This window comes from Phaenicophaeus curvirostris, chromosome 18, assembly GCF_032191515.1.
Source record: "Phaenicophaeus curvirostris isolate KB17595 chromosome 18, BPBGC_Pcur_1.0, whole genome shotgun sequence".
Lineage (NCBI taxonomy): Eukaryota > Metazoa > Chordata > Aves > Cuculiformes > Cuculidae > Phaenicophaeus > Phaenicophaeus curvirostris.
This window is the reverse complement of record NC_091409.1, coordinates 14,920,117-14,937,419: the sequence shown is the minus strand read 5'-3', so window position 1 is coordinate 14,937,419 and position 17,303 is coordinate 14,920,117. Positions and strand designations below refer to the sequence as shown.

General features: G+C 52.2%; 1 protein-coding gene across 6 annotated transcripts in view; it reads left to right on the top strand.

The window, feature by feature from the left end:
* DLGAP4 (DLG associated protein 4) overlaps positions 1-17,303 on the top strand; it is a 160,260-nt gene that overhangs the window by 112,071 nt on the left and 30,886 nt on the right. The window contains exon 1 of one of the 6 annotated variants that reach the window (XM_069871735.1): positions 337-558. The exons of the other annotated variants lie outside the window; for them this stretch is intronic. Coding sequence (XP_069727836.1) covers positions 528-558 — 31 coding nt within the window. The 5' untranslated portion in view covers positions 337-527. Of the gene's footprint in view, positions 1-336; positions 559-17,303 lie in introns of those variants that run through there. 6 annotated transcript variants of the gene reach the window in all.

Here is a 17,303-nt window from a genome sequence, read left to right as displayed (position 1 = left end):
TCTCGTCTGAGTGGGCGTGGCCTCCCGCAACGGCGTTTCGCCTGGTGGGCGGGGCCTAACCGGAGCAGGGCTTCTACGGGAGGGGCGGGGCTTCTCGCGGACTCAAGGCGTTGGCGCGGGGGGGCGGGGGGTGACGCACGAGAGGGGGGGCGGGGCCTAAGAGGGGGCGTGGTCTCTATGGGGCGGGGCCTCGGGACGCCCGCTCGTTTTTCGCGAAGGGGCGTGGCCCGCCGGGGCGGTGACGCGAGGGGGCGGGGCCTGTCGGGGCGGGGCGGGTATTTAAGGCGCGGCCCCGCCCCGGTCGCGCAGCCGGAGCGGCGGGCGGGCGCGGTGAGTGCGGTGCCGGCGGCCTCTGCGCGTCTCCTCCCTCCTCCGTCTCGGCGGCCGCAGGAGCAGCCGGCGCGGCCCCGGCCCGGCCTCTTCTTCTTCTTCTTCCTCCTCCTCCTCCTCCTCTTCCTTCTTCTCCCGCCGGTCCGGGCTCAGCCCTCCCCTCTGCGGGGTCCCCTCCGCCCTCCTTTGTGTCTCCCATGGCTTTGTGTCTGGAGCTCCTCCGGCAATGTGAGTGCGGGCCCGGGGCGGGCGGGGGGCCGGGCGCTGCATGGCTCCGGGCGGGGGTGCCGCGCCCCGCCTGCTGCCCGCCGCTTCTGCCGCGCCCGCCCCGCCGCTTCCGCTTCCCCGCGCGGGGCCCGGGGTCCGGCTGCCCCGGGGGCTTGGGGGGGGGGGGCTCCATGCTCCCTGGGGCTTGGAGGGGGGGGGGGGCTCCATCCTCCCTGGGGCTTGGAGGGGGGGGCTCCATCCTCCCTGGGGCTTGGAGGGGGGGGCTTCATCCTCCCTGGGGCTTGGAGGGGGGGGGCTCCATCCTCCCGGTGCCACCGAGGCCGGGGGGGCTCCATTCTCCTGGTGCCACCGGGGCTGGGAGGGGGCTCCATCCTCCCTGGGGCTTGGAGGGGAGGCCTCCATCCTCCCGGTGCCATCGGGGCTGGGGTGGGGGGCTCCATCCTCCCGGTGCCACCGGGGCTGGGGGGGTCTCCATCCTCCCGGTGCCCCTGAGGCTGGGGGTGGGGGGGTCCATCCTCCTGCTGTCCCCCGGGTTTGCCGGGGGGGACTCCAGCGCGGTGCTTGAAGCCCGTTGAGGGGTCCCCCGGTGTGGGGAAATGCAGTAGCACCTCCCTAAATGGGCTCTTCCTAGGAGCGCCGACCCTTCCCCTCCTATGTGTTCTCCCCCAGGAGATCCGAGCCTTTTCTTAAGGTGCTGGTTGGGATCCTCCTTCTCCTGGAGAAGGAAAGGGCATTGTCTGGGTGAGGCAGGAACGCTGAAGCACGGATCCTTCCCCCCTAAATGGCTTTTCCCCCAGGAGCACTGACCCTTCCCCTCCTACAGATTCTCCTCCAGGAGCCTCAAAATAGGTTCTCCCTAAGGAACACGAACCCTTCTTCTCTTATGGATTCTTATCCAAGGAGCACTGGCCTTTCTTCTCCCGTGGGTCCTCTCCCAGGGACACCAACCCTTCCCCTCCTATGGGTTCTCCTCCAGGGACCTCAAAATAGGTTCTCCCCTGGGGAGCACCAACCGTTCTCTTAAGGTGGTGGCTGAATTATTCCTTCCCTTGAGAAGGGAGTTGTCGAGGGAGGCAGGAATGGTGGAGCTTCGGTGCCCATTCAGCAGCAAGCGGGCAGCTCCGCCTGGAGCAGCCTTTGTGAAGTCTCTTTCTTAGCTTGGCAGAAGAGATCCTGGCTGAGCATCCTGGTGCCAAATCCCAGTGCTGAGCCATCCACGTCCGGGTGGAATGGCTCTGAGTTGAGCCACAGGTGTAGTTCATGGATTGCTGTCCGGTGTTGGAGAGCAGGGATGTCACCTTTGGCTTTGGGCAGTAAACGTAGCTCTTTTTGGAGACTGAGGTAGGGATTAAGAGGCTCGAAACCCAGGATCGTTTCCAGGATCCAGTTGATAGGACCAATACCTCCCCTTCTGCAAAGGTACAGCCCTTGGTCCCCAGTTGTGTGGGAAATGTATGTTTGAGACAGGAATGGAATTGAGATCTCAGGCTCCCAGGCTGTAACCTGGGGGAGGAGAAGAAGAAAAGGAGAGAAAAAAAAAACCCAACCCACAGCGTGTGGTATTGGATCCTAAAATAAATTCCAATCATGTGGGATGATAACAAGCCAGATTGCCAACTTGTGTAAGCTGGCAGACTGGAATCCAGAGGGTCCACATTGCTGCACGCTTCCAACAGGAATTTGGTGCTATGGCGTTACACATTCTTGAACGTGTGGAGAACAATAAGCTGACGTAGGGATCAAATCCAGCGTGCTTGTCTTTGATTGAGAGAACTTGTGTGTGCATACCCTGCAGTAGCACCCAGGTACCCAGCAAGGATTATCTGCAGAATTTGTCACTGTAAAGGCATATTACAGTGTTGAAAGCCGAAAAGCTTCTTCTTAAGGTGCAAGTGCTGATCTGCTGTATGCTATTCCGCTTATGTAGTGGCAGCGTAGGAGGTTTTGGTGCAGCTGGAGGCCTGTAGCTCAGCCCCCGAAGAGCTGGAGTAACTCTGGTGCCCATTCTGAAAGGACAAGATACCCTGTGCAGCCCCTGCCAGATCCTTGTCAGCAAAGGTGATAATAGAAGGACTTGATTTCTGTTATATATGGATTGATTATCTGGTGAATCCAATAGGATTTGGTAAACAACGGAGCCACGGAGGCCAACAGGTACCTCTGTGGAACTCGATCGGCTGTAGCTGGTGTCTCAGCCCTCAGCTGACGGGGCAGACATTGTCAGCTGCTTGGGGGAGAGAGGGGAGAGCTTGCATTTCGCTTCGCAGCTGTGTGAGTCAGTACTTGGAGTCTCAGTTGCTTACGCTGTGCATGCAGTTTGGGTTTGTGGACACTTCTGAGTATTTAGCTGGAGGTTATTCATCTGCTGCTCCAGCCCAGTGTGGAATGCATGGGAGACCTGCTGTTCCGTGAGCTCATTCCTAGCTGTGTGTGCTGCCAGAGCCATATAATTTTAAAAGCTTTTAATGGATAACTAATAACTGCCAGGCACTTACAAATAACTGTATGTTACTTCTTGTCTCCCATATAGATTTTTCCTGTAGTTTGAGTCCAGCCTCACATAGTTTGGAGGGAACTATCCACGGGACCTTGTAAAAATCACTCACTGACACTTCGTTTTCCTAATAACGCGCTGCCTGCAGAAGCCGGGCTGTAAAGCCACGATGCCGCAGGGCTCATGTGTCTCCTTGGTTGATACTTTTGCTCTGTGCAACCTGTGCAGCAGCCTCAAATATTTTTTAATGGATTGAGGAGGCATAATTGGATTCAGTGCAGTGCAAGTTACAGTAACATATGTCAGCTGGAAGGATTAAGGCTGTGCAGGCGGGTGGCCTCCTTCAGGAAAAATCCCTTTAATTTCTGCAGTGAAAAGTTGTCAGTGTGTTTCGTATCAGAGGAGATTTTAAAAGGGAGGAGAGAAATACCAAGTATGATTGCTGTTTTGCTTGGAAAGGAGATTAGAGGTTCAGGCTGTCAGATAAAGTTCTGTGGTGGCTGTAGTTGGGGCATGGGGATGAGAGCAGTGAAGTCAGGTCGCTCCAGGAGAGCTCACAGAAGAATGAGTTTGTCCTTCCCTTCTCTCCTGGTCCCCATGCCAGCCTGTCACCTGGAGAGGGGGAGAAGTGGGCAACGATGACAGCAGGGTGACATAAGCTGCCTTGAAACAAGTGGAAGTTAAACCATTTGCAGATGGGGTAGTTAATGAGGAGAGTGGAAATTCTGTCCACTTCAATTTGTCTTGCAAAATTAATGAATTGCTGGCCCTCTGGTGCAGTTGGGTGCGCTCAGGCAGCCTTCTGTCCCCTGGAGAAGCCACGGGCGGAGGGAATAATGGCCCGTGGGTAAAGTCCTGAGCTGTGCCTTAGCCCTGTGCTACTTCTCTGCTCTGCCAGGGTCTTGGAAATCTGACAGGCACTGTTTCAAAAGCGTTTGTGGTTTCCACCGACAGTGATGAGGTAGTTGCTCAGATACACCTGCCCAGGGCAGTCTGGTCTCATTTTCTAGACAACACAAGGTGGGGCAGCACCAGTGTCTGCGTACTACTGCGTGGGCTGCTCGTCTGCCATCGAGGTAGGTGACAAGCAGTGGGAAGCGATGGTTCCTCGGGACTGGAGGTTTCGTAGTGGACAGGTACGATTGGATTCAATTTGGGAGGTGGTTGAGTCACCTTCCCTGGAGGTGTTTAAGGGACGGGTGGATGAGGTGCTGAGGGACATGGTTTAGTGATTGGTGGGAATGGTTGGACTCAGTGATGCAGTGGGTTCTTTCCAACCTAGTGATTCTGTGATTGTCTCCTTCATCCCTTGGGGTTCTTGATCCTGCACTGGGGAATGGTCAGTGAGGACACAGAGGGGCACACACACACACACACGTGCTGCAGTGTGAGAAGGGTGTCTGGTCCCTACAGGAGCACTGCAGCCTGCCTGCTGCCGCTTCATCCTAGCAGACGGCGTGTTGTGCAGGAACAGGGTCTCTGAGGCTGAGGTTTGTCAGCTGTTCTGGCCACATCAAGGAAATGCAAACAGTCCCTTCAGAAGGGACTCACCTGGGACAGGCTGTAGCTTGCTGCATCAGACAGCAGAGCTCAAAAGGGGAACGGTGTGAGGACACAGACATTTTAAACATTAACGCTAGTATTTACATCAAGGATGTGCCGACTGTCAGTCTTGTGTATCTCATTTATAACTTGTCATTCAGATATCCAGGTTTGACTGCAATGATCTTTTCATCTGAACCTAGTTCTAAAAGATCAAAGCTTAAGCTTGTCTCTCCTGTTTGAAGTTGACCAAGAAACTTGAGTGATGAACGTTTCAAAGGTAAATTCTTACTTGTGGTGCAGGTCTGTCAGAGCTAGAATTAAAGCGAAGGTTAGAAGTGGCGTATTCCTTTCTGCTGATGCGCTGTCATAGCACACAGTGATGGTTGATGAAAGCTGGAAGGTGTTTAAGAGTTGATAAAAGGAAATTTTTGTGGCAGGTTGTCGTCATAAGATTATTCAAACTTCTAAGGGAATTATTTGTCTGTGTTCTATATTCTGGGAGTGGCTGGGGATCTCTGTGCACAGCTGCAGCAGGACATTTTCTCCAGAAGGGTCTCCAAGCCTGAAACTTCCTACCCAGGGTGGGCAGATCTACAGCTTTGTTAAATTGGGAGTTAAAGCATGGAGTGAGGATGGAGCTGGGTGATCTGTAAGCTCTGACATTTCTGTCCAGGACCTCTTCCAGGTTTTGGTGCCCTCTTTTGAATGGCCCCAATGCTGTCTTGTCCACACCCCAGTGCTGCTGCTCTGAACAAAGCAAACTCCCTGGCGAAGCAAAGCTGGTGTAGTGTTTAGCGTTGTACGGCGCGGACTGGGACTTACAAGGGAGAAAGTGGATTTGGGTTCTGTTCTCCAGAAAGGAACCGGAGAGCTCTTCCCAGTGCTTGAACAATGGCTTATTCTCATCCTTAGAAGAAAAAGGCGGTTGGACAGTGTTTGTACCTCCTGAGCTCTGCTCCTGGGCAAAGTAGTGACTTTGGCTCAAAAGCATTGAGCTTCAGTAGCCCTCAGGTTTGCATTGTGTTTCAAACGAGGAAATCCTGGATGCTGGGAAGCAGAAGTCTGCTCACCAGCAGCCTCTCGCCTTGGCCACAGCACTGCTGCTCTTGGCCTTTGCACTTGGCACCAGGCTCCAATGTCTGCATCTCACTGTCACCCTGCAATCTTCTAGGGCGTTCTGGAGGCTGCCGCTGCTAACAGGGGTACTATGCCACGCATTAGCTTTTATCGCTGCTCTGTTAACGTCTTTCCTGGAGATGAGTGCTGCAAAATGCTTCGGGAGGCTGCCAAAGCGGGTTCCTACAGCCTCCCACAGGAGTCCTCCTTGCCCCAAATCGGGCTGAGTGGGGAAGAGGGAGCTTTGAGGAAGGGAATTGGAGCGCGTGCGGCTGCATGTGGTGAGTTCTTGCCTGCGGAGCTGCTGCTGCGAGGGATGTGCAGGCTGGGTCTGTCTGACCCACCGGCACCAGCTTCGTCCCCCTGTGCTCGGTGCTGAGGCTGAATCCTGGATTCAGTTTTGGGCCCCTTACTCCAAGAAGGACATTGAGGGGCTGGAGCACGTCCGGAAAAGGGAACAGAGCTGGGGAAGGGGCTGGAGAACAGGGGTTGTAGGAGTGGCTGAGGGCCCTGGGGCTGTTTAGCCTGGAGAAGAGGAGGCTGAGGGGAGACCTCATCGCTCTCTGCAGCTCCTGGAAGGAAAGGAGGTTGTGGGGAGGTGGGTGCTGGGCTCTGCTCCCAAGGAACAAGGGACTGGACGAGAGGAAGCAGCCTCAAGTTTTGCCAAGGGAGGCTTAGGTGGAATAATTGGAAAAATTTCTTCACTGACAGAGTGGTGAAGCCCTGGAACCGGCTGCCCAGGGCACTAGAGTCTCCATCCCTGGAGGGGTTCAAAAACCATGGGGCTGTGGCACTTGGAGACAGGGTTTAGCAGGCACAGTGAGATTGGGCTTAGGGTTGGGCTGGATGAGCTGAGAGGTCTTTTCCAGCCTCAGTGGTTCTATGGTTCTGTGACACTGAGCAGGCACTGGCTGGGAGGATCCCAGGATTTCTCTACCTGCTTGTGTGATGCTTCAATTCCTTTTCACGGTGCTTCAGGGACTGGGGGAACCTTGGAAGGTGATGGATAAGGAGGGTGGAGAGCGCACACTTTGTCGATGCAGGGAGCTCGGAGCAGGGCTGGCAGCTGTGGGGATGGTGGGGGGCGCAGTCCCACCAGGGGCAGGGTATGCTGAGGCTCAGGGCGGTGGGTGTCCCGGTCCCCAGAGGGCTGTAGGGTGAGGTAACAGGTGACAGTGGCTGCCTGTCCCTCCCCAGCAGCTGCCTGGCAGTCATCCTTCCACAAACCCAGGCACGGAGCCCTGTTCCTCACGTCCCCCAGCACGTGTGGTGTGATGCCAGCCAAGCCAGTGTTGGAGCGTTGCTGTGAGCCAGCTGTGGCACAGCTCTGGTGGAGGAAGCTCGAGCGTTGTGGCATTCCCACGAGCTCCAGCTAAGGAGATGGGAGCGTTGGAGCGTTCCTGGGAGCTGGCTGTGTCAGAGCTCCAGCTAACGAGGCCTCCTCTCGTGGAAGGACAGATCTGGGCCAGCCCCTGTACCGGGGGGCGGTGTGGCAGCAGTAAACTTTGAAGCACTGTCTGCTTTCTTCTGGCACTGCTTTGTGTGCTTACCTTTGATTATTTTTTTTTTTTAAAGCTCTGAATATCTTGGGTGCTGGGGGAGGCAGCTCTAAAAATACCTTTAGAGGCTGGTTGTTTTCAAAGTCATCATTTCTGCTTCTCTTGGGTTTCTTTCCCTTCTGTAGCTCCTGTCTCTTTCTAGCCCTGCCAGGCCTGATGTGTTTCATGTTCTCTCCTCTCTTCTGGTCTTGCTCTGTTGGTGAAGGTGCTTTGGATGTGGTGTGTCCAGACAGCAGGGAGATGTGATTGTGGTTCAGGGGGAAGGAGTTGATATACAAGGAGCACTGGAGCCAGAATGGACTAAAGAAGAAGGAACTAAAACCTTTATGAAGGGCTGAACTGTAGCTTCTGAAAACCAGAGCTGCTCAGGTGCTGTCTTGCAGAAGGAATGTGTGCATCCGCTGTGTAAAGCAACTGTGCTGCTGGGTGACAGTGGCTCAAGGACATCCCATTGTCCCACTGCTCAGAAGCTTCAGGATGGCTCGATTTTAATCACTGGACGTGCAGAAACCCTCATCACTGTTAATGTTTTATCTCGAGTTCCGCTGTTACGTGCGAAGTCCTTTCCCAGGCTGAGGTAGGAGCTGTAAGTGTTGTGTACAAGACTCGCTTGGGTGGGTTATGACAGAGAACTGCTGCTGCAGTTGTTGAGGGTACCAGGTTTCACCTGTGTTATGCTATTTTTTTATGCTGTGATGTCTCTCAGCATCACTTGAAGCTGGCTCAATCAGAATTTCAGCTGGCTGTGCTCCTCACCCTGAAGCAGCTAACTCGATTACTGCCCAGCCTCTCCGTGCTCTAAGCTTGCTGGTACTAGGGACCCATGTGCCCTGTTTCCCCTGCCAAGAGTGACAAGCCTCTCTTTTCTGTCTGATGGCAGGAGAGGAATGGAACAGGACTGCTAACTGTAGCTCTGGAACCAGCGTTACCCTTGTAGGTTTAACCACCAGTTCAGTATCGCTGTGCTGGATGCAGCTCTCCTTGCTCCTAGTGCCCTGACTTCAAGCTGTGGCTCATGCTTTCAGGCTTGATTTTTGGGAAGGTACAGCATAAACTCATTCAGGGGCTGCTGCAGCATTTAGCCCAGCCTGAGAGAAGAGAAATCCTCTAAACATACTCCTGAATGTAGCTTGTTTTTAGTAGCTGAATCTGTGGACAGAGTAGAGATGCCTGAGGTGTAAAGCCTGAGCGTGGTACCCTCTAAACAGATGCTCTGCCTGGAGGACTTCCTACCAGCTTTGTGTTGTTCCAGGCTGCTCCAGCAATCCAGGGGTTGCTCTGTCTCCGGGACTGCAGCAAGTGCTTCTCAGTTTATGTGGAGATCAGGTGAGGAGTCAGATTTGGCCTTACATGCCCCCACCCGCATCCTAGCAACTTCACCTGAGCTGGCAGAGGTCACTCCTGTGTGCCTCATTGATTCAGGGCTTGAAAATAGTACAATGCGGATACCTAGAAGGTCCAGACCTTGTTCAGATCATCTATTTCAAATCCTGAGTGTGCCTCATCTTAAAGGTGGAGCCTTAGCTTGCCTGAGTCACTGGGTCGGGGGCCTGGGGTTGGTTTCTTTTGTGTTTCCCACACACACGTGTGTGTGCATGCTAATTGTAGCAAGTTGAAAGTGCTTGGGAGGCTTTGCTTGAGCGTGACGGGTAGAGAAGCCTCTTAAAGTGTGTGGGCAGGCTGCAATGGAACGGAGAACCTAACATGAGGGACAAGAAAAATGATCTCTGTGATCCAGGCTGCACTAAGTGTTCTTTAGAGCTGGGAAAGAAGCTGATGATATCATGGGTTTTCCAGTCTAGAAGCTCTGTTTTAAACTGAGCCGCAAGCTGAGGGTTTTACATTCACCTGGCAAATGAAAAGCAAGGTTTTTATTGTTGGGACGATGTGCTTTCTATAACAGCTTCTCTTATTTCTGTCAATTACTATGGTTCCAACCACAAAAGAGCTTTCTTGCTCTAATTGGCCTCCTCCTGCTGGGATTCGGTAGTGTTGCTGTGTCACCATGGAAACAGCTGTGATGTCAGGAGCGGTGGCATCACCGAAAAGTGGCCAGGAGGCAGTTGTTGATATTCCCCCTCACCCCAGCGATCAATAGGTGGGAGGACAAAGCCGCACAGCTTAGCCCGTTTCAGGGGAGGATGGCAGAGCTTTTAAATGAACCTGAAGTGTGGCTGTGATTGTAAGGCTGGTACTTCAGGAGTGACGCTGGAAGAGGTGTAATATCGCCTCTTGCTCAAAACTGCCCTCACTGCTGTGTCTGTTGCTGAGCTCTTGATTACTTAAAATGAATAAATAAATGGCAGGAAGACCAAAATCTCCAGTGATTGCCCCACAGCTTGTCTCGAGCCCTGTTAACAAACATTTCATTGCATCATAGAATCACAGAATGGTTTGGGTCAGAAGGGACCTCAAAGTCTATCCAGTTCCACCCCTGCCAGGGACACCTCCCACTGGATCAGGGGCTCCAAGCCCCATCCAGCCTGGCCTGGGACACCTCCAGGGATGGGGCAGCCACCACTGCTCTGGGCAGCCTGGGCCAGGGCCTCCTCACCCTCACAGCTAAACATTTCTCCCCAAGATCTCATCTCCATCTCCCCTCTTTCAGCTTCAAACCCTTCCCCCTCGTCCTATCCCTGCCCTGCCTGATCAAGATCCCCTCCCCAGCTTTCCTGGAGCCCCTTTCAGCACTGGAAGCTGCCCTAACGTCTCCCTGGAGCCTTCTCTTCTCCAGGCTGAACAGCCCCAACTCTTCTTAGCATTTGTGATGCTAAAAAACCCAGTATCCGCTGGGCTTTATCCAGTTGCGGCATGAGGGGTTCGTGCCTCCTGTGGCTGGTAACAGGTACAGTGAGCTGGTCTGGCCTGAGTTGTTCTATCACCAGGGTGGCAGTTTGAGGAACTTTGGGGGGATTTCTGCCTTTCCAGTGCTTCAGAGACGACTGTTTCCACTGTGGGAACACTTAAGCACATAATGGGGTAGCTGGGTTGCTGAGAGCTGTTGAATGAGGTCATGAAAACCAACAGGATTTGACTTGTATGCCCTGGCACATGAGCTCAGTGGAGATGGTAACATCGCGGAGACCTGGGCTGCTTTCATGGCTTAGTGCTGCTCTTTGCCGAAACGCTGGGAACTTTCCCCTTCCTTTCTGGAATGCTGTGACTGGGCACAACAAAGCTGCGAGGGAGGCTGCGTTCTGATCCGTGTGGTCTCCTCTGTGCAGTTGTCCTTGGCTTTATCAGTTTTCTGGTAAGGCCTCTGGCTGAGGGCATGGCACAGTGTGCTCTCTGTCTGGAGCTGTAACAGCCTACTCAGATATTAATTTATCTCCTAATTAATGGGAGGTGGGGCAATCTGCAGTGCCTGACCTGGCAAACCAGTAGCTAATACTTTGCAAATTGTGGTGGTTTTTTTTTTTCTTTTTTTGATAGAGGAGTGAGTTACAGCTATCGCAGAAGCACATTATTGTAACTTGTCCCTCTGTGTTAGATATTCAGGAGGGGAGACGCAGCCTTTTCCTGGGGTGGGCTGTATCTGGAGCTCTGGGGTGGGATGGGTGCTGGCTCCCTGCTCAGCAGGAGCTCTGGGTGCTGCTCTCTTGGCCTTGGACTTCTGGGGCTGGATTCTGCCAGGGCCAGCACTCGTTGGCAGGCGCGGTGGTAAAGCTTCTCCCTTGGGTTTCGCTTGTTGAAGCAGCCTTGTATTTGGATGAGAGGGATAAAATTCCTTGTCAGATGGAAGCTGTAACGGGTTGACTTTTTCAGTGTGAGAGAAATTTCTGGCTGTTTTCCTGAAGGGATCAAACCTGTTTTCCAGCAGCGCTGCTGACAGGCTCCTCTTCTTTTCCTAATGTACGAATTGCTGGGTTTTTCAGATAAAAAGCTTGAGCCTTTAGCATAAAGACTGCTTTTCACCTTCACTGTTCCCTTGGGACCCTCGGTAAGTGTCCTGTTTAGGACGAAAATGTGCCTGGAAGGCCAGTTGCATTCGGATCACGTTAATTTGTAGTGCTGTTGGTCTGTTTTAATAGCTAGATGTCTGAGCAAAGATGCTAAAGCCTGCTTTGTAACCAACATCAGTTAAAAACTGTGGAGGGCAGGAGATGTTTTAGTTCTCTCCTGACATTGGTCCCATCTGTCCTGGTTGCCAGTGGAACAGCCCACGCCAAGGCTGCTTGGCTCTAAGACTTCTAGCACTGCTTGTGCTATAGAGGAGAAAATAAACACATTAAGGTCTAAGATAGGAAATGTTTAGGTTTACAGTTTGCAGACTGATGCTGTTCAGGTGTAGAGTTAAAACTTCATCTACACATCATCTATGGGTTTTAAGCTTAAGCTATATTTTTAGCATGCATTTAGTTATAGAGAACTACCTCATCGATGGGAAGGGGAAGATGAAGTTTCCCTTAATACAGCAAAACAGCTAAATCCAAAGTATCTGGAGATTTCCATGAAATTCCTATGAACAGATTGCTTCCTAGAAGGAAAGTGGTCCTCCTGTCCTTACTCATGGACTTGTCTAACACAGTTAACCCCAATAAATTCCTTTTCTACGTGAATTGCTGTGAAATGGCTCATTCTTTCAGAATCAGACTCTGCGTGGAGCTCCTTATCCCCCAAAGCTGTTTGTGCCCAGGGGTTAACTGAGGATAACGCTGTGGGTGAGTCCATGATCTGATATTCTCAGTTGCTCTATTCTAATGCTAGTGATGACTTCTGGCAGATGTAAATGCCGCATATACATCAGATAATCTGACCACCAGATCTCCACTGCCACGTTCAGAATAATCCATTACATACAGTGAGTGTGTGAGGAGATGCTGTGCAAGCTGCTTTTGTACCCTTATCTTTCAAAAATATTAAGGACTTGATTGAATTTATGGTCCTCATGGAGGAGCCTGGAAGCTCTTGTGCTTTCCCTGATGCTTCAAGCCCGTAACTCTTACTGATGAGGAATGGGGTCATCCAGCTCTGGATTGGGTGGAACAGGCGCAGCTCTTGGGAGTGACAAATCTCTGGGCGTTGCCTGCTTTCCATGGCTGCTGTGATAAAGCCAGAGGAAAACTGGGTCAGCGTTGTGCTGCTTGGGGAGCAATAGGCCAGCAGGAGGGGCAGAGACCCCTCTGTCACAGGAATGCAAACACCAGGGTGCTCGTTTCCATGCTCCTGGTCTGCAGCCAGCAGGACTGCCTTGACCAGCTGGGGCTGGGGCTGTTTAGCCTGGAGAAGAGGAGGCTGAGGGGAGACCTCATCGTTCTCTGCAGCTTGTGGAAAGGAGGTTGTGGGGAGGTGAGTGCTGGGCCTTTCTTCCAAGTAACAAGGGACAGGACAAGAGGAATCGGCCTCAAGTTGTGCCAGGGGAGGTGTAGATTGGATGTTAGGAAAAATGTCTTCACTGACAGAGTGGTGAAGCCCTGGAACCGGCTGCCCAGGGCAGTGGTGGAGTCCCCATCCCTGTAGAGGTTCTAAAGCTGTGTAGCTGTGGCACTTGGGGACAGGGCTTAGCAGGCACGATGAGGGATGATGGTTGAACTGGATGAGCTGAGAGGTCTTTTCCAGCTTTAGTTATTCTGTTACTAAAGTGCAGGTGCTTTAACTTTGTAATTGTGTTGTATGATTTCCTTTTCCCCTGTGCCAAACCCCTTCCCTCAGTCCTTGCTGATTTCTGGGGTCCCTCAGGCTGGCTTGGCTAGCATCTCGCAAAGGTTAAGACTGAGGTGCTGGCTGAGGTAGGTGGAGCACTTGATGTGGGAGCAGAAACATAACCCCTAATATCCTACAAATCAATGTGGTGTTCTACTGCATCCCCTGGAATTTAGACAACCTGTCATTGAAACAAGTTGTAAATGCGATCATTGTAGAAGATTGGCACCTGCAGGATGGTGAGCAGCGTCTGTACTCAGAAGAGTGAGTGGGCACTGACAATCTTTGCAGAGTAGCTCTGAAAAATATATCTCTGGTATTTAAGAGAAGCAGCATTCCTGCCTGAAAGATAAAGCAGTGAAAATTGCTACAAGTTGGTCTGGGCGCCTTTCCAGCTGTGAAGTTTCAGGCGTTCTTTCAGCAGTGGTTGGTGAAGGGTTGTGACACCGAGTGCTTGTTCAGACTATAAGTCAACAGATTGCGTGCTGCAAGCCAGGGCCTGGAGCCGAAAATCACATTGTCTTGTGTGATCTCTGATAAAGACTTGGAAACGGGAGCTGCCAGATCCTGCAGCAGCACTGTCTGAAGGTAAACAGAGCTCCTGGAGCATCCCCCAGGGATGGAGGTTTGGATTTGTGCTCAGACTGATGCAGAGAAGAGGAGATGCAGCAGGGCTATTGGGTGTCCTGAAGTAGCTGACTAAGGGTGAAGTTATTTAGGAAGGTCTGGAAGCCTCAGGTTCTCATCCAGCTGAGCTGCCCTGCCTCAGAATGACAGAGTGGGACTAATTCCTTGGTGTCTCCTCACTTCTTGGTAACTGCTGGTCAGGGAACAGCAAGAGATAAGAGTCCTTCCCTTTGCATTAAAGAAAAATGCATTTGCTCCTTAAGTCTTGTTCATTCTTTATTTGCGCCTTGGCAGGAGGGCAATGTCATAGTGAACCAAGGTCCATGCCTGCCTGGGCTCTTGGCACTCCTGTTGAGTTGCTTATCAGTGTGGTGTCCCACACAGGGCAGTTGGTGCACAAGGGTGGCACTTGGCTACTTTCAGTCTTAAGGATCTCCTTGTTGAGCCGGCAGTGACACACTTCAAGGATGTGAGTCACCTCTGTGTCAGGGGCGTTTGTGTAAGGGAGGCAGACTGGCTGCACCAGGGTCTCTGCAGAGCTGAGGAACTTTAAAGACAGAAGGGCAGCACGGCTGGATGATGCTGACATGCATTTTTTTCTGGTGCTGCAAGGTGAACTGTCAGTTTAACTTAGAATCGTAGAATCCTAGAGCAGTTTGGGGTGGAAGGAACCTCAAAGCCCCTCCAGTTCCAACTCCCCTGCCATGGGCAGGGACACCTCCCACTGGATCCAGTTGCTCCAAGCCCCATCCAGTCTGGCCTTGAACACCTCCAGGGATGGGGCAGCCACCACTGCTCTGGGCAGCCTGGGCCAGGGCCTCCCCACCCTCACAGCAAAAGATTTCTTCCTAAGATCTCGCCTAAACCTCTCCTCTTTCAGTTGAAAACCATCCCCCCTCATCCTGTCCCTGCACTCCCTGATCCAGAGCCTGGCCTCAGCTTTCCTGGAGTGTCTTTTGGTACTAGAAGCTGCTCTAAGGTCTCCCCTCAGCCTCCTCTTCTCCAGGCTAAACACCCCCAGCTCTCTCAGCCGCTCCTTGTAAGACTTACTCTCCAGCCCCTTCACCAGCTTCGTTGCTCTTCTCTGGACTTGCTCCAGAGCCTCAGCATCCTTCTTGTGGTGAGGGGCCCAGAACTGAACACAGGATTCAAGTGCATGACCATCTTCCTCCTGCAACCAGTCACCCTTCATGAAAACGTCAAAAGACTTGGAAAACCTGGGCAAGGGCTGAAACAGCCTGTGGTTTCATGGGATATTGCAGGAGGTTACACGGCCTCTACGGCCGGGTGTGCGGGTCCTCAAATCACTCAAATCACTTGCTATGCACAAGCTTCTTGCAATCCTGCCAACAGGATTAAGCGCCAGCCAGCTTTAACACTGCTGAAGTGCACCTGGGTCAGGGCTGGGCAGAGAATGGATTGGAAACAGCCCTGAAAAGGACCTGGGGTGCTGGGGAATGAGACGAAGTGCTGAGGGACATGGTTTAGTGATTGATGGGAGTGGTTCACTTGATGATCCGGTGGGTCTCTTCCAACCTAGTGATTCTATGATTCTGTGACATGGGCAGACCTGTGGTTGTATGTTGTCTGCATCCGACTTCTCGTTACAAGCAGCCTTTGCTGTGTGACGGGGCGGTGGATGCTGTTCAACTGGCCTCTTGTACCGAGTTTCTCTGAGCCTGCTCATCCGTACCGCAGCTGATTCCTGCCAAACTGCACATGGCTCTTGATTGAGTGTGGCTGCTGATGGCTACGCTGGCGTGGAGTTTGTCTTGTGTAATCATTGAGGTCCAGTGAGCAGGGTCAGTGGCTGCCAGGGAGCTCTCCTGCTGGGAAGCCCTGCCTGCAGCTCTCAGCTCCTTCGCTTGTTTTTTTTCCCCCACATCTAAGTGGTGAAGATCAGAGCTGGGGCTTTAATACAGCTACAGTCGGAAAATGTAGAAAGGAAAGAGTCCACCAGCGTCTGCTGAAGGGAGAACTTTGCACATTCTGCAGTGGAACTTGTGCACAGGGGAACTCTGGTCTCTCTGCACAGTTTCTGCATGTTCCAATATCTAAAAGCTAAAAGTAGTTCATTTATTCCTCTTAAATTTATTAATAAAACTTCTTAGCTGGCTGTATGGTGAAGTCTCATTGCTAAAACAAGCGAGTGAACTTCCTTAGTAAGGAGTCTCTGATGGGGTTTAATTTCTCTGGTATTGATAAATACTTCCAGAAAACAGGGTTCTTAACACACCTGATTTGGTACTTGGTAACCTGGTAGGTACCAGGGCGTGAAAATCTAGTTACTGTTCTCAGAGGTACTGGGAATGACCGTGTTCCAGTGCTGTGATTCCAGCTCTGGGCGTGCTCCCTGGAGTGCAGGTGTTTAGCTCTTCGTGTGTTGAGGTTGCGGTTGGATTTCTTGCCCTGAGAGGCAGCAAGGATCGTTGCTCACCTTGTCAGGCTGGCCCGAGCCGTCTGCAGCATGAGGGAGCTCTGAGTGGAACAGGGATGGGAAGGGGGACTGCTGGCTTGTCTTAATGTAGGGAAACTTATGCTTAGTTGTGACTTAGCGTTTTTTGAAGTGTAATCTCCCTCCAGAGTCTGAAGTTGTGCCTTCTGTTTCGCTCTTGGGTTCAGTTTCTCATCTTGTTCCCTCGTGCTTTTGGAAAGTCAACAGGTCAACCTCTCTTTACATTGGGCTGACAGCAGATCGCAGGATGGAGTCTGCCTCACCACCCACCGCAGCGACGCTGATGCCTTGAGAACTTCAGGAGCAGTTATTCGACGCTGTTGCTCTCTGCACAGTCCTCACACGTCCATGCCTAACAAACTGCTGTCATAGGAACGCGCAGATGACGTGTATTGTGTAACATCTAAAGGAAGTGTCAAATAACTTGAACTTGAATGTTTTGGAGCTCCTTGCATCTGATATGCAAGAACCAAAGCCCTAAGGCAAATTAGTTCTGGCACAGGCAGCGGAATCAAACCATAAAGCAGTTCTCAGATTCCTGATAGCATGCTCTGATAACATCCTGGCCTTGGAGACTGCAGGATCAGTTGCTTACGGGAACCCATCTCTGGCTTTCAATGCTATTGTGCTTTTCTCTCTGTTCAGAGCGCTACGTGCAGTGATAGCAGGGCCCTTGCTGCGGTCTGGCTGGACAGGCCAAGGATAGAACATCCCAGAATGTAACTGCCTGATGAAAAGTAGCATTCTGGTAACACCAGGCTTCTGATGAACTTGCTGTGAGTTCATGCTGTGTTAAAATTTCCCTTAAATCATGCTCTTACTTCAAGGTCTCTGCAGAAGCAAGCAAAGAGAGATGAGGCTAGAGTTGGTCAGGTAATAAATTGAAGGGTAGATTTAGTTTGGATGGTGGTAGTCAGCTTCCCAATGCGTTCCTAGATGCTTCTGGATGTTTTGTGTGTCCATACGCATCTTGGGGGTCTGCAGAACCTGAGTGTAGGGATGCTATTGTGTAAAAAATGTACCAGCTCATTTGACCTGACGTGGTTGTACCAAGGTGTTTCCTTCTGCACTGCCACAGTGTGTGAACGCTCTCCCTTAGTGTTGAACAGGGAGCACTTCTAAAACTGTTGCTCACACAGAATAGTCCTGGGGGAGAATGTGCTCTCCTGGAGACACATGTCCTGTCAGACAGCAGTTCAGGAGGGAGTGTCGTGTTTCATAGAATCATAGAAACCGTGTCCTGGGCTGCATCAAAAGCAGCCTGGCCAGCAGGTCAAGGGAGGTGATTCTGCCCCTCTGTTCCTCT